The sequence below is a fragment of the Aedes albopictus genome, chromosome 3, assembly GCF_035046485.1.
Source record: "Aedes albopictus strain Foshan chromosome 3, AalbF5, whole genome shotgun sequence".
Lineage (NCBI taxonomy): Eukaryota > Metazoa > Arthropoda > Insecta > Diptera > Culicidae > Aedes > Aedes albopictus.
The window spans coordinates 299,041,071-299,068,634 of NC_085138.1; the positions used below are offsets into that span (position 1 = coordinate 299,041,071).

Below are 27,564 nucleotides of genomic sequence, written 5' to 3' on the forward strand. Positions count from 1 at the left end.
TTCATTTGAAATAAGTGATTTCTATTACAATAAATGACTATTTCTTCATAAAATGAACATTTTATAACTATTTCATGTTCTGATTAGCTGCATAACATCCCAACCAAGGCTTCACAAAAATGTTAAAACAGAGAATTCACGGGAAGTCCTATTTGCAATTGATTGTTTAGCAGCAATGATTTCAGCTAAATGAGAAATACATTGCGAATTCCTTGAAAAAATAAAGCAAAACTAACTTTTTTCTAAAAAATTAAAAGTCTACACTCATCTCTAGACATGTACGAATCAGATGACGTAAAAAGTTTAAGATCATTACGACGCTTAAGAGTTCCTAGTATTGAATTACAATGTAGTACCCGAGTGATCAATTTCACCCCGGTTTACGGTAATAAATAGAGTTTTGTTCTGCTTGGTACCGAAAAAAAACCATTAATATCTAAGTTTTTAAAGGTGGATAAAAAAAATTAAATGTCTGCCCACATTTCTGATCTGAATAAAAATATTTTTGTTCCAATATTTTATCGGTTAGCCATGTTTTTCACCAAGCAAACGTCGATGACAAGATAACAAACATGCATAGACTAGGGCCGACTCCACTAAATGGATAATAATGTAAAACAATTTGTTTGCATATTCCCGCTAATCTTTCCCATGCGTACCGATGTCACGAGTCGGCATGACGTTGATTCAGTGACACCTACTTCTGCGATTGAGTTTTTATTCGTTCTTTAAATTTTCACCGTTTGAAGATTTCCGCTTTGGAGGACCTCGTCAACTGCGGTGCTCTGAACTTTTCATTGCTCAATTCAAAATCCTGGAACGCCTTTGGGCAGGATTTGATAGAAAATGAAATACAATATTGCGCATGATTGGAGTGGAGTGGAGAGCTTTCACAGCATATAAACTGAGTGCGACACGCGGCAACGGTTTCATTTTTGTCGGTGATGCCATGCGGTAACAAGTGAAAAAATGTGCTTGGTTTTAGTTCTAAGCATAATTGTGAACAGTATTCTGTTGGCTTCAAGTGAATCCGAGAATAGAAGCAACGGTACGGATACAGTGTGGATTAATTCAACAATACATTGCAGTGAATTTGATACTAAATTAGGAACTGTTCTTGGTGAATTCAATAACTTTTAATTCAGTGATTTTTTTTTCTACACGTTACACAAGTTTACAAAATAAAACGAAAGTCGTGAACTTCTGTCAACGACCAAAATTTTTGAAGCACAATTAAGTGCTGATTTCGAAACCGACCTTCAAAAAATTTTAAGTAGAACAGCTTTTGAGTTTTAGCTCAATATCGAGTTTTGAAACTTTTCAAAACAAGTAATTTACTAAAATCCAAATATATTGCGTTTTGTTCAACCAATTTTAAATCTTTTTCCATAAATTAAAAGCTGAATACAATACCATTCGATCATCTGAATACAGGTTTTGCGCCAGATTGATGAAATTCAAGATATTGGCGAGTTGGGACAGTCTTCTTAAATTTTAGCAAAATTCCCGAAATTTTTTGAAGAAATCTATTTTTTTCAATAAGAAAAAAAACAACTTAAAAATTCTTTCTCGACGTTTATTTGACATATCATATGTAGGCGAGTTACAGTAAAAATTTCAGCTCAATCGGATCATTGGTTACGGAGAATGAGATGTTTGAAGTGAGCGAATTTGCTTAAAAATAGAACAAACATCGATTTCATATCATCAACCCTGTATGGAAAATCGAAAAAAAATCCGCTCTACTGTAATTTTTTTCTTTCGCGTTTTCGAACTCAGGGCATGATTTTACACCAAAAATGATCATCAGCTTACCGAGTTCAAAAATGCTATAAACTAGTGTTATTAAAGTTTCCTAAAGTTTATGCAATTAGTAACGAACACTATTGATTCTCAACTAACTTAAATTTATATGGGAATCCTGGTAGTGCTTTTGCTTAGAACAGTGCTTTCCAATCTTGTTGGCTGACGAAATCTATTGCTAAGGACTGTTCAATTTATAAAACGGACAAGTTTTGTTGTTACGAACATCATATTTTATTATATGAATAATAATTAAATTGAATTAAAAAAATCAACTTGATAGAAATGTGGCCAGATGTTAACCCTAAAAACGATACCTTCATGGCCTCAGTTTCGTCACCTCGCTGAGTGTGTTCCATCAAAGACGAGCTTTGAAAGGCGCCTGGGGTCTAATGGAGCCCAGGTATCCCTTTTAGGATTAAAAGAGTTGGTTTTTTCAAATACCAAATGGGTAATTCTCGCTGAGACCGGCCCACTATTTTCACCTTGTCTTAAAAATGTTTAAGGTTGCGATTTTCTGAAAGTTCTCGCTAAAAAAGTAAGGAAAATGCATTTGGTTACTCAAATTGATGGACCCCCCGTTAGTTAGAGCCCCAACAATTTTGTAGACCCTCCGATTTTGGTCCAATGGTGGCTCATTTAAACCGTTATAACTCGAAAGTTTCTCCAAAAAACCTCTCAAAACGAATTGTTGTTGAAAAGAGGAAAGATAGAGCTACTATTTACAATAATAAAAAGTTGGGTCGGCCATATTGATTTTGGTAGCCATCTTGGATTTTTATACCAAAACATTTTTTTCACCATGATGGCAACCATCGATTTTCAAAATTTTTGCATCAATTGAAAGCTGAGACATTTGTACATAACATATCAAAAAGTTAGATACGTTCTTTTCTTCTTTCTTTTTTGGAACTCGAGTATAAAAACAGTGGATGATTACGAAGACCAACTATGATGTTCCCTTTAAAGTGGTTTAACGAAGCCGGCGGCTTCAAGCCGCTATGTTTGGGATTCTGGTGAGCCAAGTATATGTCCAGGTTCTTTTGTATTAAATTTTTATACTGACGGTTTCAAAATGGGTAAAAATACAGGAGCTGGCATCAATAAAGCTACACCAACGGGATACAGTCCTACTGTGCTTCAAGTAGAAATTCTAGCAATTTATACATGACTCAAGAGAACCTACAGGTTTGTCAAAATCTGTATCTTCTCAGGTAGTCAAACTGCTCTAAATGCGCTAAAGGCATTCACGTGCCTATTTAAGCTGGTGTGGGAATGCATTCTTACTCTGAAGTAATTGGCCATTATGAACGAGGTTATATATTGTACTGGGTGCCTGGTCATTGTGGAATTCAAGGAAACGGAAAAGCCGATAATTTTGCAAGACAGGGTGCAGGATTGTGGTTCCGTTAGGCCTGAACTATTTTGTGAAGTTCCGGAGTGTACTCAGGCCGTTCGCAATGCTGTTTTATTTTGTATGGCGAGTTTAAAAAATTTTAAAACTCGCCATACAAAATAAAACAGCATTGCGAACGGTCTTAGAATAAAATTTAAAACCTAAAAAATGTGTATGATAAAATCTAATTGGAATGTCACGAATACCTCTAAACAAGCTAAAAGATTTATAAGACCCAGTGCAGCAAAAGCCAAGGCCACATTAATCCTGATCAAAAAAGATCCCAGGGTAATAACCGGTCTGATGACTGGGAACTGCCCAAGATATCACTTAAAGACTGTATCGGCAATAATCGGGACACAGAAATATGGCTGTAACTCTGCAATAAATACATTAAAATTGCTCAAATTTTGCCTGATAATATCTTAAGATGTGCTCATTTAACCTGCAAAATTTCGTGTGAATCGGTGAAGTACCTTTTGTTGTAGCAATGAAACAGTACAACGCGAGCAATTGAATTGTGTACAGCCCCTGGTTTAGCTTGTCAGCGCTGTAACTTTTGAATTTGATAAAGGAAATGGCTGAAATTTTGAATACAAGCCTCTCAATCTATTTTGCTTGCACAGGCAAAATTTCAAAAAAATCGATGCATAATCAACAATTTTATAGACGAAACAGATAATGGGGCTGACCGTGATTTAGCCCTTCAGATAACAATTAGTGAGCACTTCTCATTGTTTCGATTGTGTTGTTGAAAATACTACACCAACAATCATCAAATTTTTCCGGCATAATATACACATAATCACCTTCTGTGAAAATTTAATGAAAATTTGCAGACATTCAAAAGTTATGAATAGGCAAACATCGCACATAAAAAACATGAAACATTTTCACTAACACTGTCTCCTATCAACACCAGTAACTTTCAATCCAATTGATAAAAGTTGATGAAATTTTGCAAGAAAGTGTCTCTATAAGTATCATAACTGATCACCAAGTTTCATAATTATCCTCACAGAACATTGAATTGTAGCGGAAAAGAACCATCTAGTATGCGAATGAAAATTGGTGATAATTGTACAAAATCTTAGAAACCACGTCTGTTTGTTTCTCATCCACAGTTAAAAGTAATGCATCGATTTTTATGAAATTTTGCACAAGTAATAAACATACATCAAAGAGTTCTCAGTTAACTTTTGGCCAATTTTTATCAATTCAGTACAGAGTTACTGCCGTACTTCTGTGTCCCAATTATTGCGGATACAGGCTTTAAGGACAATCGTTTTGATATCCCGCTTCAACAGTGCATCAGAATTTCAGACGCACAAATCTCAAGAAGCAAGCCTCAAACAACATTGTATTTTATTTTTCTGTTCTTGCTCACTTGTAATAAAAAATTCTCGCTGAAACCAGGCCGCCATTTACGTCTGGAATTTCAATTTTTCTTGCTTCTTCGCTAGAATATAATAAAAAAAGGATGAAAACACCTTTGGTTGGGTTAAATTGATGGACCCCTCGATTGGCAAGGGGCTGACAAGGTGACAAAATGACGATTTTTCATCAAATTGCACCTAATTTATCGCATAATATCTCAAAATTTATTGTTGTAACATATACAAAACTTCACTTTTCTATGAAGGGAAAGTATAGACCTTTCAATTGAAGTTGAAAAATTTTTGGCAGCCATCTTGGATTTGGTCGCCATTTTAAATTTTATCATTAAATTGCGATTTTCGCTGTGTTCGCAACCACCGATTTCAAATCCGAACTCATCATTAGAAACCTGAGAGTCTAAGCTTTCCAAAACATTCAAAAATTTAGGTGTACATTGACCGCAATAATGATATATCGATTAAAACGTTAGGCTCCCATTTCCCCATACATTCTCACGCACGCATCTGATCGTGCGATAACGGGATCGGCGGAATCGCATGCATGCGCGTGGCGTATGCAGCAAAATGTATGGGAGAATAGGAGGTCGCCTAACGTTATCCTCGATATATCATTGTTGCGGCCATAGAAAAGTGATGCTTTTTTTTTTTTTTTTTTTTTTTTTTATCTGTATTAACGAGATTTTTAGCCCTAGGCTAGTTCATCTCGGGACCCACGCTTTACTTCCCTTCCGAAGGAAGAACCCACATTTTATGAGTTTGTCGGGAGTGGGATTCGATCCCAGGTCCTCGGCGTGATAGTCAAGTGTTCTAACCATCACACCAGGTCCGCTCCACAAAAGTGATGCTTTGTATATGTTACAACATTAAATTTTGAGATATTATGCGATAAATTAGGTGCAATTTGATAAAAATCGTCATTTTTGTCACCTTGTCAGCCCCTTGCCAAGCGAGGGGTCCATCAATTTAACCCAACCAAAGTGGTTTTCATCCTTTTTTTATCATATTCTAGTGAATAAGCAAGAAAAAAATTGAAATATCAGGCTTTATGTAAATGGCGGCCTGGTTTCAGCAAGAATTACTCAATAAGCTTAAAATAAGAAGATTAGGTGCGCCTGTTTTGCGTATGATGAGATTTATGCGCTCGAAATCGTGAGTAAGTGCCAAAGTCGGTCATTGTGGCGGCCATTTTGGGATTCTAACAAGTATGTCCTTAAATAAGATTGGTAAAATTCAATCCACAAAACTGCTGAACACATTTTATACAAATGTGGAGTACTACACGTTGTTCAATATGTTTGAATACACAATCAAATTGAATATATTTCTCATCTGTAATTACTATTTTCAAAGTAAATGTATTTATTTGAAGCTCTCATAACACTGTTCGTCACATAACTGGTTGTCAATATTAGGGAAAGGGTTATTAGAGCCCTTGGCAATTTGGCAATGTAATCCGAACAGGATAATCGACTTCATGAAACGAGTTGAGTCTAGTTGAGATCGAGTGCCACATCAACCAATGCAATGGCCATCACATCTCAATTGTGACAGGATATTTGATAAGCTCTAAAACAAGCATGGGTCATGCCACAATATTCCTACATAATAGAAATGGAAGCAGTGGTTCAAAAGCTCTAAGGGGAAAAAAGCTTTCGAAAAAAAATCTGTCGAAGCTCCAGGAACAGATTGGATTTATCCTAAGTACTTTTTGCTCCAGAAGGGTTTGAATACTTCAATCACATTTTGAAAAAGAAAACCGTAATGATTTTTTTGCACGCAACGGCAGCAGTTTTAGCGCCATTCTCGGTTTAGAGAGACTGCTGACGCTTTTTTAGGTCCGGTTTTGAGACTGTCACGGGCGAATTTTAAAGTGGCTCAAACATGCAATTCGACCACCAAACGTAAGTTCTAACAAAAATTGTAGTTTTAGAATTGTATGAGATTTTTGAAGTCGATTTATTCCAATTTTGAAAAATAACGTTCTAGTAACTTTTGCTACAAATTTGGCTTTATATGTGACCTTCCAAATGCCGCCTAAAAAACTTTTTATAGTACCAACTGCATGAGATATATGCATTTCAAGACAATTTAATTCAAAGTTGCCCATAACATTTGAATGAGAAGACCTAAAAACATGCAATGTTCAGAACAAATATGCGTCATTACTTGGTTTTCGAATGCTCCAACTATCACATCTTCGAAAAAAAAAATAAAAGAAAAACATTATTATGAAAAACCCGGTTTTTGTAGGGATCACCATATTCGATACTTAAAAATGACCTACAGGGGATACTCAAAATAACTGGGACAGTTAAAATTTTCACTTTTCAAAAAAGGTTCAACTAGCTGTAACTTTTCGAAAAGGGCATCAAATATTCTCAATTTTTTACTGTAAGTTTATCAACTAGTTGTGTATCAGTTTCAGCCCTGGGCACTCACGGTGGTGCAGAGGGCCGAATAGAAAGATTTCCATCCTGTGCGATTGCCAGCCACGCTTCGACCTGTGACCACTGGCCAGGTCAAATTTCTGTCGACTTGCTTGATTTCAATGCTGAGGCGGCGCCGACATGAGCCTCTGGGTCTGCCTCTGCTGCGATATCTTGCTGGGTTTCGTTTCCGCCCCTGCGTAGAGTGTGGGCGACCCATCTCCACTTTCGCTCCAGAATTTCTGTCACTATCGGCTTTTGATGACATCGACGATGGAGCTCCACGTTGGAGATACAATTGTGAGGCCACCATGCACGAATTATATACCACAGACATCTATTGATGAAGACCTGCAGCCGTTGAGTGTTCTCCGCTGATACACACCAGGTTTTACTGGCGTATAGCAGCACCGATTTCACGTTGAGTCGGAAACTCGAATTTTGGTGCGTCAAATAATCTGGTTGTTTTTCCATACATTTCTTAACCCTCTAATACCCAAATTTTTGATTTTGTTTTAAATATCATTTTTCGTCATCTAAAATCGATTTAAACATGTTTTGGAAGATGATTCTTTTTAATTCTCGATTTTGTGATTTTCGGTTTTTGATTTTTCTAATTTTTATTTTTGAACATCCACACACCTTTATATTTTTCCTAGAAGTCTCTTTGGGATACGGATTTTTTGAGACGAAAACATTTTGAGATTTTAGGATAATTGTTGAAATATTTTTATTTCAAATTTTTTTCAATGAAAATTGTATTTTTCGTGTAATTTTAAGGAAAGTAATTTTAGAGTGTATTCGTCTCCCTTAAACTATTCTACTATGATAGAATGATTTGGGAAACATCTAAAATATGTTAATTTTAGCGATTCAATACAAAATAATCAATGATTTCTTAAAGGTGACTAAAAAACATCAATTTTTCAATGATTTTTGAAAAATGTAAATACGCTTTAGAAGACACCAAAAACCATTTTAAGATATACAAAACAGTCCTAAATATCACCCAAAAATATAAAAATTTTGATTGTCCACGAAACAAAAATTACAAAAATGCTCAGGTGCTCCATGGTAATGGGCTGCCAAAGCAATTCACGATTTGGTTCACGGTCAATCGCTCCTACCAGGATCTCGTCGCACTGGCTTAGCACGGGGGGGGTTTTAGGGTTGAAACCCCCCCAGAGCCAAAATTTGTGGAACAAATTTTCAGTATGAAGCGCTTTACGACGAAAAAAATTATCGGCTGCGCCGCTTTTTTCAAACTACGAATGCAATTACTCATTACTGTTTACAAAATGTAAGTGTCAAGTCAAAAAAGATATCATTGACCGTTGAAAACCCCTCTCAGAGACAATTTCTGGCTACGCCACTGTCTCGTCGATTACGATGAGGAACAGTAGCTGTGATAGTATCCTTGCCTCACTCCGGCAACGATCCGGATGGGATCGGACAAAACACCATTGTGCAATACTCTGCACGAAAATGCTCTGTACTGTGCTTCAATGAGGCCGATGATTTTCTCAGGGAGACCCTTGAGCCTGAGGGCTTCCCATATGTTTCCGTGATTGAGACGGTCGAAAGCTTTTTCGTAATCAATGAACACCAGGTAGATAGACTCTAGTTGTGGTCCAAATTTGGAAAATATCAGGCTATTCTACTCGAAGTTAGAAAGATTCTAGAAAAAGGTATAATTATCCGATAGCCAACTTTGAGCTGTTATATTTCCGGATTCAACAAATCGAATCAAGGATGGGATCATTCATTTGCAAAGGTTTACAAACCTTGATACTATCTCAGTTCAGAAGCATTCTATCAAAAAAACTATGTATGGATGAATTGAACCTTGTAGTTTTATCTGGAAGTTCGCCGAATAGCAGTAGGGTCGCACACGCATACCAAATTCGTGAACGAGCTGTGACGGCAACTCTCCACGCGGTGAATGAAAATTACATTCATGCATAGGCGAAACTACCGGAGGAGCCGGGGTTGCGAGGCACCCCCTAGAATTTGAATGCGTTGCTGTGAGATATGGGGCGATGAATGATGAATGGATGAACTAATGAATATTTTGTTTGTAGTGCACCCTCTGGCAAAAAAATCGTAGTTTCGCCAATGCATTCATGCCGTGGAGAGTTGCGTTTGCTGCCTTCTGTTGACTTTATTATTGGCGCTACACTATTTAGTACATTTTTCTACAAAGTTTCAGGTAAAACAAAAATGAAAAAGTGCTCTACCCAAGTAACCATGACGCTGGATATAGAGCATTAATTTCGCTTTATAGTATATTATATGGCATGCGATATAAAGTTGTTTTGTCATATAGGTACCATTAAAGTAGGCTTAAAGTCGAAAGTGGCGCTACTATTGTTGATTTAAAGCAAGCTTTACTGTGGCGATTGCTAAAGCATATAAAATGCTTGTACCATATAGCTAATGCAATGAAATAGTATGGAATGCATACTTAAGGCATCATGTCAACAAAAGAAAAAAAGTATTTTTTTCATTTTTCTGTCTATTTTTATCTTCTCATACCTGTTCCGATACTCTTACACTGATATTTTTTATTCTATTTCGGGAATTGAACCTAGACTGCTGAAACTGGACCGCGATGAAACTCGGACGCGCTAACGCTGTACTACGACTACCATATATTTTGCACCTGGAAAAATGTGCAACATAAAGTAACGTATACTCAGCTCGTGCTTTATTGAGTTGTGTTTTCAGCAGCTCTAAAAAGTTGTGCTAGGGTATGAATGCCATCAGTTATCTTACTCTCCCAAATCCATTCGAAAACAAGCGACTACAGAACCGATTGATTCCACAAACGAAGATAATATAAAGATATAAATTAGTCTGTGTTGATTCTGTTCTTATTATTTTCATACGTTCTCACTTCTATCATTTCTTTTGTGAAATCGGGGCACTATGTTAAATAAGGAAACAAATATCTTAACCCCACATAATTTTTGTTCCCTCAGCAAGTCCCAAACAGATACCAAAAAAACCATCCAGCTTTTTACGCTACGATGAGGGGTGATTCGTTTTTGACGGATCTTGCCGACAGCCCTTGCAGCATCACAGTAGCTGAAAATTTCAGTTCACTGCTCTAAAATTGTCAAAAAAATTCACCTAGCGATGTTACCATTGAAACCATTGTTATCGATGCAAGAAATGCAACTGGTTTGGTTTTCATTGTTATTTGAAACTTTTAATGCGTTTTTTTCGTTTTAGGTTCTGGTTCTACCTTTCGATGTTTGAAATAATCAAGGAAACAACTCAAGCTAATGATTCAGTGATTTCTTAGGAATCTTAGGACGTTGGAAACCAATGTGATATAAGGAAACTACTATCATAATCAATCTCATTCATTTTCATGATGGCCGCCCCCACCCCCCAGGGCGTTCATATCTCTTATTTTAAAAAGTAGGGAATCATGAGTTAATATATACGTCGCGGTTGAAATCCAAAGTTTTCTCATATGCGACAAACAATTTTTATCCAAATCTATACATGAAACATCTCGGGTGATACATAACGTCGGACGTAGCGCGCTGGACAGCGGATCCTCCAGCGCCCTATGCGTGACGCACGTCAGACTCACGGTTCAGGAGAAAATCCGATTTTCTTGTGTCGAAACGGATAATGAATCTGAATTATTAGTGGTGATTGTTTGATATATCATAATAACGGAATTAGGTGTGGCGAATGTGCCATCTCAGACTGACTTCATTTTTGGCCACCTCAGACCCCTCTCCCCCTCGCACAAGTCTGCCCCCTCCTTCAGAATCTACGTAGTTGAAGGGCGGGCCCTTATATTATACTCATACGAATTGGGTAGCAAAAAGCGAGAAACAAATTTGTGATGGGTTTACAACCTGAAGGAATTTATAAAGGATTTCTGCATAAATTCAAGGAAAATGAAAATCTATTATTTTGTTAAAAATTCTAAACTAAATCCGTTAAGTCTGTGGCCTGTGGCTCACGATGTTATTGGTTCACGAAATTCAGAAAATAATTCACTCCGAACCGGGCTTTATCCGAGACGGGCAGCTTCGGAACGGATGCAGGAAATGTTTTTACGGGTTTTGGAGCTGACTGAACAAATGGCAATCATTAAACTGATTTCTCGAAGAATGGAACACGGTCACAACCTAAAAAGAAGAAAAATTAGAATCGTATCCAATATTTTCATTCAAATAAATAAAATAGCTTTGAGAATGTTTAATGTTTGTGAGGTGAAAATTTTTGACAACTTGTGAGCATTGAACTGAAATTTTTGGCTGCTTGGATGCTGCAAGGGCTGTCGGCAAGATCCGTCAAAAATGTATTACCCCTCATAGGAGCGTAAAAAGCTGGATACGCAATATAAATTTTCAAACAGCAACATCTGAGCATAATAATCCAAGTTCTACGCAGCAATCCATGAAAATTTGGGTTTGTTCTTCTTTTCTTTTGAATGGTTGTGTTTCTAAAAATGTTTTACAGATTTTTTTTTCGAACTGAGGATTGTTTTCTGTTTACAACGATGAAAGCATTAGTAAAGGCTTATATAAAGTAATAAGTCCTTGCATTATCGATTGCCATAAAGCTTTTAACATAGTAATGCAATGAAGCATTAAACAACGTCACTATAGAACTATAATGAACTGTCGAAATCCTATAATGCTTCAATGCTTTCATAATGTAGAGTAAACGCTTTATTACTTGACAGGTGCAGAATAAAAGTTATCTCGCATTAGCTAAACTATAATACGATTGAATTAATGTAATGATATAATGCTTGTGGTTACTTGGGTATACATTAGTTTTTGCTACTATGTTTCTGAAGCGAGCTATTTGCAAGTGAATGCAAATGATTGCAAATGAAAGATCCCAACCGTGAACCGAATGTAATGAAATTTTTATCATTTATGACTTATATAATGAGCTAATGAAAACTTTTGACTAAACTTAAAATTCTTTACATAAAAGAAAATTATAACGATTAGATTATTATTCTAATACTAGCTGTCCCGGCAAACGTCGTTCTGCCTGCCTACTGTGTTTTTGACATGCAGCTCTGTAGAAAAATGCGCCGAAAAATGGAATTTCAAACTTTCTCGTTTTCGGAGCGTTCCCGGTTGATTTTTCCAATTATGTTTTTTCGTACGAACACGTCGGAGCCCTGCACGAATGGAACACTGAAAGAATGGTGTAGATCAGTTGACCCGTTCCGGAGCCTATTCGTGACATACAAACACCATTCCATTTTTATTTATATAGATAACACCAATCTATCCAAAACATCATCATTTCAAAATTCGAGATTGTAATTATAGTTCATTAAAATTCCCTCTAATTGACTTGAATATATTTATGTTTCGAACGAAAGTAACCAAATGGCCGGCATTAAGTTGAAAAAGTAATGGGATATATGATCTAAGTAAAATTTTGAGCCATTATGTATGAATACTTCCAAAGTTGTGGCAGTTTGAATATGAAAAAAAACTGACAGGGTGAATGAAATTGTTACACAACATTTGGACATGCATTCTTTATATACAGGAAAAAAATCATCCGAGATGAATTAGCCTAGGGCTAAAAATCTCGTTAATACAGATAAAAAAAATCATTGAATTCGGTTCAGCATTTCTGGCTCTATGAATAAAACAGTAAAAATGTGTTCTTATTTTTGAAGCCTCTTTGTACAAAATTTTAAAATTGCAGATCTCAGGATTCAACAATATCTCCGCAAAAACTAAACCGATTTTGATGAAAATTGTATGGCATTAGCTACATATAATGTACCATTACTGGTCCAAAAAATAGCTATTTTGGTGTACGCATTCCTAAATTATGAAAAAAAATTGTTTGGCCAAATTTTGACCGTACCACTCTTTAGCATTGTCTACAACTTTGCTGAAGAACTCGGTCGCATAAGATCTCAAATTAAAAAGTTCTATTCCATGAGTTAAGACGAGGGCCACCATAGTCAAAAAAAATGGAAAAGATGCAGCAAACAAATACAAACAACTTTCCTGAAGACAGTCAACGCCTAAAATTAACGATAACAGAGATAGGGATTTTTCTCCTGCTAAAGCGTGGTTTCAGACCATTGTGCAGTACAATCCTTATTACTGGGGGCGTAAGCCATCTCACTTCGCAAGCAGTGATACCCTTTATTTCGTTTTTTTTTTCGCCACGCGAGTGTCGCAATGTCAATTTTTCTTAGGAGATGGTTCTGCAACATGCTGTAGGGTATGTGTGCCATCAGTAATCTCATGCTCCCATTATCATCCTATTCGAAAACAAGCGATTACGGCACCGATTGACTCCGTTCTTTTTGTTTTCATGGGTGCTCACTTCTAACAAAAAATACAAAAATAAGAAACAAATCAAACAGCGCTTCAATCCTTTGTTTTTCGTGGGATGAAAATGGGAGCCACATGCTTAATAAGGGAACCAATACCCTATATTGTGTTTGCTAGGAATTCCTGAAGGAATTCCATTGAAATTGATAAGGAAGTCATTACAAAACTACTTTGTCGTTTTTCTGTTGGGTGTATTCCATAATCCTGCCCGTCCTGACGAGATATTATTGTAATGTTTAACCCGTGTACGTTGTATAAAGAAGCAAAGAGTTTCAAACCCATCGGTTTGACCGCTTTTTTCTGAAATGCTCAAAACGCATTAAAGATCACCACATCCGTGATTTTCACCTGCTTTTCAACATGCTTCTTCATTTATTTGGCAAAAAAGTGAGTGTAAATCACTTATTACAGACTTATCTTCAATTATCAAGTTTTGGTTTCAGTAAAAAAAAAATTAAAAAATCATTGCATATTATACTATTACCTAAATGAAATACAAATAAGATACTCGCAATACATCTTTAGCAACTGACCCTGCCACCAAGTGGTTCGAGCAACTAAATGTGGAATTGAAGGAGCTGAACCATGAAGCAGCCCTGTACGCCTGGGACTCAAGGTACGATTGATTACATTGAAGGTACATACTTGATGGCACACGTCCTTCTACCATCATCTCCACGATGGTCATTTCGCCGAAGGAAACACTCGTCTAAGAGCATTGTTTTGCCACCATTTCAGCACCTTGCCCACACAGATGGCAACGGTGGAGAAAATAATCCAACTGACGAAGCGGAAAGCCCACTGGGAGCGTACCATGTGCGACCGCGGGCTACAGCACAGAGATTTCAACGCAAGTCTGGACAGGGCGTTCCATCTGTTGTGTCGCACTCCGCAGTATACCGATGGGGAAATAAGGTGCAGTATTGTGTACTTCTGTGAATTTCATTGCATGATGTAATTACATATTTTAGCGAGATAGCGAAGCTGTTGGGATACATGCAAGGGATTTACACCGAAACTCAAGTTTGTGTGGACGACGTTTCAAACATTTGCAAACAGAACAGTGAGGACTTACTGTGGGAGAGAACGTACTTCCAATATCCGGATTTCGCATTGAAACAACGAAGCGGTGAGAAATATGATGAACATGACAAAAATCACATTTGCTTGTATGGTGAACCGGAAATGGAACAAATTATGACAGGTAATTTGGTCTCTATATTTTAATTATACTCACATTAAGATAAACATTAAGCATAACAAAATAAATTTTGAACACATATTTTTGATATGTACCGCTTGTTAATGCTGTGTACTACTTTATTATTTTTTACATATTTATGATACTGATCCTTTCTATCTCTAGAAACGACATCTATCTTTTCTGCACAAATTAATTGCTCAATCAATCGGGGAATTCTACACAGTTGGGCTTGGCAGTCCTGGAGACTTGCGGTTGGACCACCAATGAAAGAGTCCTATGGAAAGTTAATAGGTCACATGAATATCGGAGCTCAAAGACTTGGCTACGCAGACATCGGAGAATCGTGGCGCGCCGAGTTGGAAACGCCAAATCTGAGAGAACTTGTCCATCGGCTTTGGCGCCAAGTGAAACCTCTATATCAAAAGCTACATGCTGTCGCCAGATATTTCCTGAAGCGGAAGTACCCTGAAGTGAAAAATTTCCACCCAGCAGGGTTGATTCCGGCACACATTCTGGGAGATATGTGGAGTCAGAACTGGGAATCGTTGGTTCCGCTAATATACCCGCATCAGGTCGATATTGAGGAGAATCTGAAGCGGAAGAACTGGACTGGTGAGCAGTTGATAAAACAAGCCGAGGATTTCTACTCTTCGATGGGTCTACCAATGATGACCAAAACGTTTTGGGAGAAGAGCATTTTTGCGCGAGGTACGAACGTTACCAAGTGCCATGGAACTGCTGCCAACATGTACGATAACGGGGATTTCAGGTAAGTTAGCTTTGAGAAATTTCAAAGGCGGTCACATTTCGCAAGAGTTAGATTTCGGGAGCCTCTGCAAAAGCTACTTTTAAGGTCAGGTTTGGAACTCCGTCCGGACCTACGGCCTTACCTACGCTAAGGAACTTTGAAATCTCCGCAAATTCCACATCAGTGACCCTCTCCTTAACGCCAGCCCCAGTCCCCGACTGTCCTACCAAAGGAGGCCAAGAACTAGGATCATGGTGCGCCAGCCCCCACCCCCCTTTGATCAACTCCAACATCTCTGGAGATTGCTCTGTAGGATGTTACCGTCTTCAACGGTAACAAAGCTCACGAAACATATTTTAACTGCCCATTCAAATATGGTGTGGGCAAAAATTGCGTTTTGGGCATTTTGGGCGTTATGCCGAAGCTGTCCTCGGGTGGAATTTCGCGTTGTGTTCTCGCGAAGCGGATGAACAGACCCGAGAGTAATGGGCTGAGAACAGGAGAGGTCAGTCAGTGTTTGGTAGCCCGAGAGGTCGGGTCGTTCTTGCGACGATCGGGAGGCGAGAAAGATCGCTTGTCATGAATTGTCCGGTCCCCACCACGTTTCTCCGGTGTTTACGGTGGCTGTTCCGTCGAAGGAACAGACACACAGGACCGGTAGCTCGATGGGAAGGAGGGGAACTTAGCCTTCGGAAAGGCTGTGGCTTCCACTGGGGAGGAAAAGACGGTTGTACACTAAAACTACTTAACTAGCTATATTTCTTCTCTTCGTGTGTACAGATCGGGGGTTGAATAAAGACTGTTTTCTCTGCATTGCGCACGCAATCTTCCAATGAAAAGGAGGTAGAAAAATCTTGATATGTAGTAAAACACAGTGGTTGAAGTTGAAGGAAGTAACGATTTAATAACTGTTCTTGAGGAGAGTTGGAATTGGAATGAACAAATTTTTCTTAGTTGGTAACAATCAACAAGTTGCTAAGTATGTCAACGTAACCAATGGTGTCTTCGATGCCGATTACACCAATACCCCCTCTTAATCGGTCAATCCAAGGAGTTTCCGAAGTTCTTGAAAATGAGTAGTGTCGAGTGCTTTTGTGAAAACATCAGCTACCTGCCTACTCGATGGGATTGGTTCAATCTTCACCGTACCTTTGATCACATGGTCCCGCAAGAAATGGTGCTTGACGTCGATGTGTTTTGCTCGCTTGCATTCAGCATTTTTGGCCATTGAGATACATCCGTGGTTGTCTTCATAGATGGTGAACGATTCGTGTGGTGACATCACTTCCAGGTCTGTAAGGATTCCTTTCAACCAGATACCTTCCGAGACAGCCAGGCTCAACGCGCCGTATTCCGCTTCACTGGATGATAACGCTACAGTTTGTTGCTTCCTACTGGCCCATGATATTGTGTTTCCAAAGACTTGAAAAATGAAGCCACTCACCGATTTCCTATCAACTGCATCCGAAGCCCAATCTGCATCAGCATATCCTAGCAGAGTGGGAGAGTTTTTCTTTCTTGTGTATTGTAGCTTCAAGTTCTGCGACCCTTTCAGGTAACGAGCTGTTCTCTTCAGGGCTTGCCAATGACAGTTTCCAGGGTTCTGCTGATATCTACCAAGGTATCCAACGGAATAGCTGATGTCGGGGCGAACACATAACATGGTATACATGATGCTGCCAAGGAGCACCCTATATGGTTGGTTTGTTGGAACTCCATCAGCAGTTGGCAGCTGGCAGCCTTTCTCCATAGGCGTTTTAACAGGATTACAGTCTTGCAAACCGAACTTGGTCAAAATACGATTGATGCCAGCTTCGTGTGACAGGCACAGTCTTCCTTCTTCCCTGTTATATTGGATCTTCATACCCAGGAAGCAGCTAACATCTCCGCAATCCGTCATTTGGAATTTCTGAGATAGCATCTTTTTCGTTTCCAATACTGCGCTCATTTGGTCTCCAAAAATTAGGACATCGTCAACGTAAATAATGATGTAGACATTTCCGTGTCTGTTGATCTTGACATAGAGGCAATAATCATGTTTTGAACGTGAAAATCCATTTTGTAGAAGCGTTGCGTTCAGCTTATTGTTCCAGCATCGGGGACTTTGCTTCAATCCATACAACGATTTTCGCAGCTTACACACAAGATTGGATGCTGCCTTAACGCCTTTTGGAACTGCCAGGTAAACCGTTTTGTCCAGATCGCCGTATAGAAACGCTGTCTTGACGTCTAGTTGCTGAATGTGCATCTTACGCTGAACAGCTACAGCCAGGACAGTCCGAATTGTAGCCATTCTTGCCACCGGTGCGTACGTCTCGCCATAGTCCAGTCCAGGCTTCTGTTGAAATCCCTTGGCCACGAGACGTGCCTTATAGCGGATCGGATTCCCGTCTTCGTCCTCCTTTATGCGAAACACCCATTTCGATTTGATTGGTTTGATCCCTTCCGGACACTCTTCTAGGTGCCAAACATCGTTTTGCTTCAGCGAGTTGAGTTCATCGTTCACAGCTGCAAGCCAATGTTCTTCATCGGGACGGCCAAATATGCCTCGGTATGTTTGTGGTACATCGGTTGAGCACACGGGAATTGCGTCGACATCATCTGGGGTTTCATCAACATCTGTAGGTGGATATTGAACGGCAGAAAAAATCCTTCCAGTCAAGAAATCTTTAAACTTACCGGGGAGCCTGCGCTCCCGTTCGCTATGCCTCGTGGTTGCCATGTCAAGGTTTGAACCATGTTCTTGTTGCGAAGGGAGCGCTGCCGGTATTGAAGACTGCGGTTCAGCATCATCATCAGATTCGTCATCAGTCAGAAGCATCGCACCTGGTCCGACAGCTTGATCTACGTTTTCCCCCTCTTGCTCGGCCCGTGGTGCATTCAGCGGTTCGATTTGGGTTTCATCATCAACTTCCAGTTCAAGGTCATATGTGCTTCGCCGCTTTTGAACGGTTTGTTTTTGCGTGCGGGTAGTTTTACCAGATTTTGTTTGTGAATAATAACGGTTAAAATTGTTGTCTCTGTTTGTGAAGTGACTTTCGCATCCACTTAATTTGTTGCACATAGTCGCGGGACGACAAACAAACGTGAAGTGTGATTAAACGAGTTGTAAACTTCTCCAACGCAACGTAGTCATCGAAGCTCGCTCAATATGTCCCCCAATCGAGCTAAAACAATACAGTGCAATAAGTGTTCGCACATTATCGACCGTGACAATGAACGCTATACGATATGCGAAGGCAGATGCGCAAAGCGATATCACACTGCTTGTGTAGGGCTTTCTGACGCAACTATGTCTGCACTGTTTGCCAAAAATGTGTTGTGGATGTGTGATAGTTGCTTGCAGCACTACTGCGATACACGTGACGCTAATGACGAAGCAGAACAACAGGACCATTCGCCCGGGAATTCAACTTCTTGTGAAGCCGATATTGCTGAGCTAAAACTCAAAGTTGCACAAATTATTGAAACGCTCTCAGCGGTCCTCCCCAAACATGTACAACAAGAACCAGATCAAGTGGTACACTCTACTCCTGTGTTGCCGACTCGAGGATGTCTTTTCAATGGAACCAAACCTGATCATATGGATGTGTCTGAAATGCGAAATACAACTGTCGACCAAGCTGCGAGTGCAAATGAAGCCGAGTGTGGAGAGACTTTTTCTATGTTCATAACGAATATTGCGATTCGAAACACGGAAGGTGATATTGATAAACTTGTACGCAAATGTCTAAAAACCGATGAATCGGAACAAAATAAATGTTAAGATTTTAGTACCGAAAGGAAGAGAATTGAATGATTCAGACTATGTTTCCTTTAAAGTAACTGTGGATAGTAGATTGAAGTCGCTTGCAATGAAACCTTCCACATGGCCTAAAGGAGTGAAATACCGCCAGTTTATAAATCAGAGTTTCTCATGGCATTCATGGAACGGATAAGGTTGTATGTATATTCCATTATTTTGCGTTATTTATTCAGAATGCGTGTTTCGTAAAAAAAATGTATTTTTGTGAAAGGTTTTGTTATGTTGCTAATATGTAGAATCTTGTGTTTAGTTGTTAGTGTATTCAGTTCCTGTATTTAAGGATTTCATTTGTAAAAATAGTTATAAGATTTCAATGAGATCAATACGATCAGTTGAAAGTATTCAAATAAATAAATAAATAAATAAATACGGTACAACAATCAATGGAGAATCAGGTTGTTTCTTCTCAGCGAACGGAAATAAACCTTCATGAAACTTGACGTCCCGGGATATGAACATCTGTTTGGTTTCCACGTCCCACAGGCGGTAGCCGTTTGGTGCATATCCAACCATGACCGCCGCTCTGCTCTTCGGGTCCAGCTTCTTCCTCTGTTGCGATGGTATCCACGCGAAAGCCTTGCATCCGAACACCCGAAGTTTGGCCAAATCTGGTTTTAGCTTCATCCAAAGTTCAGCAGGAGTCTTGCGATCAGCAATAGCACGTGTCGGACTTCTATTAACCAAATAGACTGCAGCAAGTACCGCTTCACCCCACATGGTTTTGGGAGCGCCCGCTTGAATCAGCATTGACCTGACCTTCTCGATGATCGTCCGATTAAATCTCTCAGCCACCCCGTTTTGCTGAGGAGTGTAGGCTGCCGTAGGTTCGATTTGGATACCCTTTTCTTCGTAATATCGTCTTTGATCGTTGGAGCAGTACTCGCGGCCTTGGTCAACTGTTAACTTTGATATAGGATTGCCCATCGCAGCAGTCGCCATCGCCTCATAGCAGCGAAATTTGTCAAAAACTTCGGATTTCTTTTTGATAAGATAAATGGCTGCAAAATGGGTAAAATCATCGACAAACGAGACGAAGTACCGTGAACCATTCCATGCAGCAGGGGTGATCGGACCGCAAACATCAGAATGTATTCTCTCCAAAGGACGAGTGGTACGTGGTCGGGTGCCGTTGAATGGTTCACGGCACTGCTTCCCAAACACGCATGCATTGCAAAAATCCAAATTACCACTCAATCTTGAAATACCTGTGACCATATCGAACTTCACGAGTGCTTCCAAATTGCTGCCACCAATATGGCCCAAGCGACGATGCCAAAGGTTGACGTCTTGATCAGTGCACAGATTGGCCGATCCACCGTTGGAGAAGAACAAGTCCAGTTCATAGAAATCACCTCTCAGCGGACACAACGCAATCACCGAATTCTTGAACTTCATTTCTCCAACTGTTGGTCCAAAGCTCACCGTTACGCCCGCTTTGGTCATACGCTTCACCGACAGCAAGTTTGCTCGTAACTCCGGGATGAACAGCACGTCGTAGATGGTCATACTTACACCTTGACGGTTGATTCCGCAAATCGTCCCTCTGTGTCTCGCAATCATCGACTGGTCGTCTTTTGCCACACCGATAACGACAGGTTGCTCCAGCTTCTCCAGTGACTTGAACACCGCCTTGTCATTTACGAGATGATGGCTTGTCCCGGAATCCAGCTTGAAAGTCACCTTGTCACGTCTGGCATCCACAGATTGCTGGCGACCAACCATGAACGCAACGCCTTCGGATTCTGCAACTACGTTGGCTTCTCCTTGCAGCTTGACACGACAATCCTTTGCCATATGACCCTTCTTCTGGCACCTTCTACACTTTCCCATGAACTTACGTGGCTTTTGCTTGAATCCAGCGAAGGCTGCAGGCTTCTCCTTAGTCGTATCAACCATCCTGTCAGACTTCTTCAACTCTTCGGCCAGCAATCGCTCACGTACAACTTCCAGGGTAAGGTCCTTTTCTCCGAGATTCTCCAACGCCGTCACGAGTGGATCGTAGGATTCGGGCAGCGTCACAAATAGTTGAGAGACCATGTCGGCTTCTTCTAGCTTCGCGCCGGCTGACTTCAATTGTCTCACCAACTCGTCGAATACCTTCAAATGGTCCTTGATAGATGCACCTTCCGTCATCTTCAGTCTTGCGAGCTGCTTCCGGACAAACGTTTGCGAGGACACCGACTTCTTAGCGTACACATTCTCCAAAACGGTCCAGATTTGCTTCGCAGTGGTCTTCTCGCGGATCAGATCCAGAAGATCATCATGGATGAAGGATATAATCACGTTCGCCGCCTTGTTGTCCATCTTCTGAAACTTGGCTTGGTCCTCCGCAGTAGCTGGTGGGTCCTTGGTAACCGCATCCAATAGCTCGACGGACTTCAAATACCTCTCCACACGGAACTTCCAATTTTCGTATCCGGTTCCGGAAAACGGGATTATTCCGTGAACCGCTTCCTTCCGTGAGTCGCCCATAACCTCTTGATATGCAGTAAAACACAGTGGTTGAAGTTGAAGGAAGTAACGATTTAATAACTGTTCTTGAGGAGAGTTGGAATTGGAATGAACAAATCAAGGGGTGGTCACTCTACACAGTTTAGCGTGCTTCAGATGTGCTGCCTACGTGCCGACTGTGCCCAAACTGTGCCTGACATAGTAGCCAGCGCATGTTTGTGAAAGGTTTGGAATGTTTATCAATCTGGTATATTTGACAGATAATGCACTTATGCATATAGGTTTGTTCATCATTTCTACTATTTAATTTTAATTTAATTTGGTCAACCCCATATTTCCATTGCAGCATTTTGTTCAGATATCTGCCATTGCTTGAACTTGAACGATTTAGGTGTGTGAACTTGTGTAACATACTGCACGAACGGCAGCAGGATCCTTGCAAGAGAATGTCAGTTCAAGACGTTACAACGGTACAAACATAGGACCATGAATAATCAACTCGTGCATACCCAAACGCCCAAACGATCTCTTTCTATGAATTCCTGATGTGCCTGTACTGTATATTGTAAGAACACAAAAAGTCAGAAGTCGAATGTTTTCGATAATAAAATGTGTAGCTACATTTAATGACCTTTAATGAATATTTCAAGATTGTTTTGTTCTGAGAAATATGTTCTGGTTGCTCTATGTACATTAATGCATGTGTATACAAAAGAGAAGTTTGTGTATACAATATTGAAGTATCGTTCGTATCAATAAGTTCGTAAATTATGAAAAACCTCAAGTGCAAGCTAAATTAGAAGTTTCTTGATACTTTTGAGAAACGAGTGAACAGTAATGGACACATTTGCGGTGTTTTCAAAATCAAAAAATCACTAGATGTTCATCGGTTTTCACTAGAGTGAAAATCACGCAGTGATTATAGCAAACGTGACGTCATCGTAAAGAAGTTCAAAGGGGAAATGATGGCTTCTATTTCTATTATATTTTTATTTTATTTTCTCTATTTTATTCTATTTTTTATTCCATAGGTACTGAAACTATTGTTATGTTTATATCTATTGAACATATAGTTAGTTCAGCTTATCCAAATGGTGTATCGCATCGGCCGATAGTATCAAACTCTTGGAGTTGGGATCCGGTTGCTCAACGTGCGACAAGTATTCTTTGACGTCAGCATACTTGTGCTTTTCGTTCTTCAGATGCAATGTACGATCCTGAAGCTCATAAAAATTTCCCAAAACAAGGATGTCCCTCTGTTCTCCGTCCGCAGGGTTAAATATTGGAATAGTTTTTAAAGTACATGATTTCGTTTTTCCTGCAACGGGTTATTGAAAAATAACTATATTGTGAGCAACATGTTTGATATCTTATCAATTATTTACCTGTTTTGTACTGAAAATTCGTAATTTGACAAATACGGTTTCCTTGGAACGCTACCCAGTCCCCGATGCTTAGATATTGTTTAACAGAATTACAATAAACGTTGTCGACTTCTTTGGTACGCAGTTGGTAAAACCGTCGTAACCGATCATTGCTTCTTTTAAATCTTCCGGACGAAATCATCCATAGAATAAGGGATTTCTTGACTTTCATAATTTTTCCATTTTTTCCTTTAATACGGAAAACATGTCGGTTATTCCCTAATGTACATGACCGCAAGAGCAGCGCTCCACCAGCTCTAGCAAAAATGTCATCAGCTTCTTCTACCAATATGTTTGAGGTTTCACTCTCATTACATGTCTCTTCAATGAAAACAGATTCAAAACCAGCATTTGAACCTTGATTTGAACTTGAAGTTTCTTCTGTGTCAGCTTCATAAACGGTTTCTTCCTCTGAAATTTTATAAATTTGTTCTAAGTAAGGTTTTGACCATAAGCAAACTTTTAGTGTAATGTGAATGTGTTGCATAACTTTTTCTTAATTTTATAAATTGTAAAAACTTCAAACAAATATGTATCAATTTAAAGTGATTCACCTTCCGTAATGTTATTATGCATTTGATTTTCATTTATGATAATAAAGTCGAAATCAGATTTTGGTTTTGACATTCGAATATCTATGATTTCTCTGAAGTTTAGTTGGCTTTCCTGGATACCGAGGGATATTAGTAAGTTTTTCGCGTTTTGTTCTGCGGTTTCAATAGCCTTTCGAATTTCATCGTCGTTTGGGAGATGTGATGTCTTCATCATGCGCATCTTGTGCTCCTGCTTCTGGAGGCTTGGGAAGGTCATCTCGTGTTTTCTGCGATAGGCAATCAGAAGTTTCATCTGAACTTTTTGAAAACGTTGTTCAACATCCATCATCGTAAAATTCACGGATGTATGGTTGACTGTTGTCATAGATCGTAGCTCTCGAAATGTCGTTTCACAGGGTTGACTTGTCATATTTTGTACAACAAATTGCTCCGGAGTATTGGCAATCCGACATCTCACCATATACTTCACTAGCCCATGAGCACTCAGTTCCAGCGATATGTAAGCATTCGATGTAGGGCAATGTTTAATCGTTTTATTTTGTTTCATACATATTTGACGCCAAGCACGAAGGAAAAATAGTGATGTCCTTAAAATGCACATATAAACTGAATTTACGCGCTCGGTAGGTGATAACTGCTGCTCATAGAATGCCACATAAATATTTCGCATTATTTTTAAATAAGTGGCAATTCCAAGACTATCATGAACAACGTCTGTTAGATGGTTGATAAGATCTTCCGAAATCAATTTCAATGTCGGGTCAAACTTCATACGATCTGCTGCGTTCAAGTCTGTAGGATTCAGCTTATGGATCGCTTTTTGTCCATTGATCATCATCTGTTGCAACATAGTCGATGAGACAACGTAGTCACCTGAAATAATATTTTTACTCGTGTACTATATTATTATAATATGTTATTAACTTGCAGAAATCAGTACAGTGATGTCACATCAATTAACCCTCTCAACTTTGACCACTATTTATCAATGACTCTTGAATCAAACGAGTGTTCATAACTTGTGGGGTAACTGTACCGATGATCAAGTAGAATTTGTGAAACAACTAGGATGTTACCTAAACGCATTTGTTTTTTGGGATCCAGTAGAGCATGTCGTAATTTATTTACAAGATGTATGATGTCTTGCATACAAACCGGTTCTTCATCAGTATTAACAACAAAATAATCACCATACAACGTACTGTGGATTGCGCTTGGTATACAGGTCCTTTCTCGCATTGCTTTTAAAAGCCGTGGATCTCCATCTGATGCGTGGGCGACAACAGTTACTCCTACCAACTGCAATTATTTTTCTATATAGTTCCATCGCTTAATTACATCCGTGTGGGTAAACTTATTGTCACTACACATATAAAATATGCAGTACGGCGACGCTCCAACAACCATTGGGGTCGCCATAACAACATATAGATATTCTCCGATTGGAAACTTTTCTATATCGTCGATCATTTTAACAGCAGAAGTAGCTTTGAATATTTCTTGAGTGGGCATACCAAATTCGTTTAACGGAGCGACTAGGCCACGAGTAGAATCTGTTCGTGGATCGAATTCTGGATTGGGAGACAAGGTTGTCCCATCTTCGCTCAACGCTACAACGAGCGGGTAGTCATTAGCTTTTAGGTATTTTAATAGTGGTTTTATCATTAATTTTCCTTCTTGTGTATCACTAGTATGTTGAGCAATATGGCGTTTTACAGTTTTTACGCTGGGAAGCACCATGTTAGCTTTTTTGAACTGATAATTGCAATTTCCGCCTGTCATGTACTCATAGGCTGCAATGTCTAGTTCATTTTCGGTGTAACGCATTCCACGTGATCTATAAATCGTCGATTGTTGATTGAGCTTGTCATACGTTTTAAAAAGTGATTTGCTTCTGTCGACCTTGTCCAGATTTTTGTTGAGGTGTTCGGCCGGCATACCCCAACTGGTCAGTTTTCCGATACATTTCCATCCGTACCTCTTTCTACAATAAAAATGTTCATAAAAATCCATTCACTCTTTATCAGTAAACTCTGTATATGGCACTGGTTTGACAAAGGGTAGTGCAAAAGGAAATAACAGTTTATTAATTGATGGAATTAGTCAAACGATGATTTTCAATTTTAAGTTTTTTAATCCACATGGCGCGTACCTTCTGACCACGAAAACTGATGAACAATTTCGTTACTGTTAGGGGATGTAGCCATGTCTGAAAATTAAAAAAACGGCTTTTATACTTGCTTTTATATGAGATTATTAATTAATCAATTAATTAATTCACAGATTACAAGTACCTTCAATAAAATCCAAATAGTCAACATCTTGGAACTCAGAACTGCGTGAATCTGTTAGAGTAATATCCTCGTGCTGATTAAGCATTGTTTCTCTGGCAATATTTCCATCTACTTCAACGCATGATGACCCTTCTGAGGTATCAATGCTTTGACCCACTGACTTAGGTAAGGTATTTAGCAAATCGTCGATCGAATTTTTCTCTACTTGCAGTGGATCTACTAGGTTATCTTCAAGATCTGTAATAGATTGTTTTATACTTAATTCTTTACTGGGTTGTTATTGACTTATGATCTTACTATTGAGTCCTTTGAGGCTATTTCCAACTAATGATAGATCAGCAGAGTCTTGCGAGCGTGATTGTTTCTCTGGTGAATGTTCTGTATCGTTGATTGGCGTTATGCTGAACATTGGCACACTTTTACGCTTTCGACAGTTGACTTTGGTTGGCGGTAACTTGAAGTGCATGGAATTGCAGTGGCGAGTAAAACTGAATATATGCCAATTACCCGTTCTGTCCATACTCAATGATATAGTCGTATGCTTCTCTTTTTCTTCGCAAAGTGGGCAGATAACACTTGCCATCCATTTGCCTTCTATAAGCTTTGTATCTACTTGAATATTCTGCAGAATTGCCAACTTTTGGTCATAGTGTGGATCTTCAATGTTTCTTGAAAAAAAAAATAAATAAATAATCAACAGGCCTAAAAATACATGTTTCTATTCATGATTTTTTTTTTGTGAAAATTGTTTGAAAACAATTTAAATAATTATTTTAATGCTGTTTTCTTGAATGTTATTTTAAAAAAATGCAAAGTACTTACAATGCTGCAAAAAACAGTAAAATTTTGTCTCGTAGTTTGCTTGCATACATTTGCGAATCTTTGCAATCCATTGAAGGTTGTTGGTTGGAATGTGATTGGAGTCGGTTACAGGGGCCTTTCAATTGCCGAATGAAGCCGCGAATCCCTTTCAATGCGACAATATGTGCCAGCTCCAAAAGACACATCACGTCGCCTTCGAGGAATTCAAAAGATTCTGGCCTATGCGCATAAAACCTGCCGTATATATCCACCAGAGGTGTGCCACCTGCGATTAATTAATTAGTAATTGTTAAAAATCACGTTAATAAAAATGAAACAAGTCACCTAAGGTTGACTCTTCCTTCAACACGGGAGCAATTTGGCGCATATTGTTCGCTATATTGGCAATCCTTTCTTCGGTAAGCCGTGCAAGTGATTGATTGCATAAATTTTGAATCGTTAAAATATGTTTTATGTGCTTGCTAATGGTTCCATACTCAGCTTCTAGTTTGCTCCAAAAGTATGTCTGAAAAATATTATGATCTTTTTAAAGTACCTTAACAAAGTCCATGGCTTGGTCCATGGTACATGGAAGGTTCTCCTAAGGGTCTAATCACACTTGGGATCACCAAATATCGAACTCATTACATTCTAAAATGACTTACCAGATCTATGGTTGTCTCCATATCGGTTTCAAAAACATACGTCCAATGCAGATCATAAAACACGCGGCAACGCGCGACGCGAATGTCCCGTTTGCATTTGCGGTAACTTGGCGGTAACTGTTTTGACTGTCAGCTTTGTTTTTAATCAAAGAAGGTTTGTTTTTCCAACGGTGCCTATGATTGTGATATATTGTGCCAAAGATGTGCCCAGCATGTATTTGGCACACTGTGTAGAGTGACCAC

The 27,564-nt window shown here is 39.1% G+C and overlaps 2 protein-coding genes and 1 pseudogene across 2 annotated transcripts; 1 reads left to right on the forward strand and 2 right to left on the reverse strand.

The window, feature by feature from the left end:
• The first annotated feature begins 806 nt into the window (after positions 1-806).
• On the forward strand, positions 807-15,426 carry LOC134291394 (angiotensin-converting enzyme-like). Its single transcript, XM_062859102.1, has 5 exons — positions 807-1,048; positions 13,901-13,991; positions 14,114-14,290; positions 14,347-14,579; positions 14,742-15,426. Exons 1-5 carry the CDS (start codon positions 970-972, stop codon positions 15,350-15,352), a joined length of 1,191 nt encoding a protein of 396 aa, XP_062715086.1. The 5' UTR covers positions 807-969; the 3' UTR covers positions 15,353-15,426.
• A 7,320-nt stretch (positions 15,427-22,746) lies between these two features.
• On the reverse strand, positions 22,747-24,438 carry LOC134290785 (uncharacterized; the record flags this gene model as incomplete). The annotated part of the gene is made up of 1 exon (XM_062857983.1): positions 22,747-24,438. A coding segment is annotated over one exon (891 nt), but the record flags the coding sequence as incomplete, so codon positions are not given.
• On the reverse strand, positions 24,342-27,564 carry LOC134284044 (uncharacterized; annotated as a pseudogene).

Excerpts from the sequence above, each read along its gene's own strand:
- LOC134291394 (XM_062859102.1), top strand. The coding sequence starts at position 970 with ATGTGCTTGGTTTTAGTTCTAAGCATAATTGTGAACAGTATTCTGTTG. Across the intron at positions 13,992-14,113 it reads CTGTACGCCTGGGACTCAAG|CACCTTGCCCACACAGATGG; the intron begins GTACGATTGATT and ends CCACCATTTCAG. Across the intron at positions 14,291-14,346 it reads TATACCGATGGGGAAATAAG|CGAGATAGCGAAGCTGTTGG; the intron begins GTGCAGTATTGT and ends TACATATTTTAG.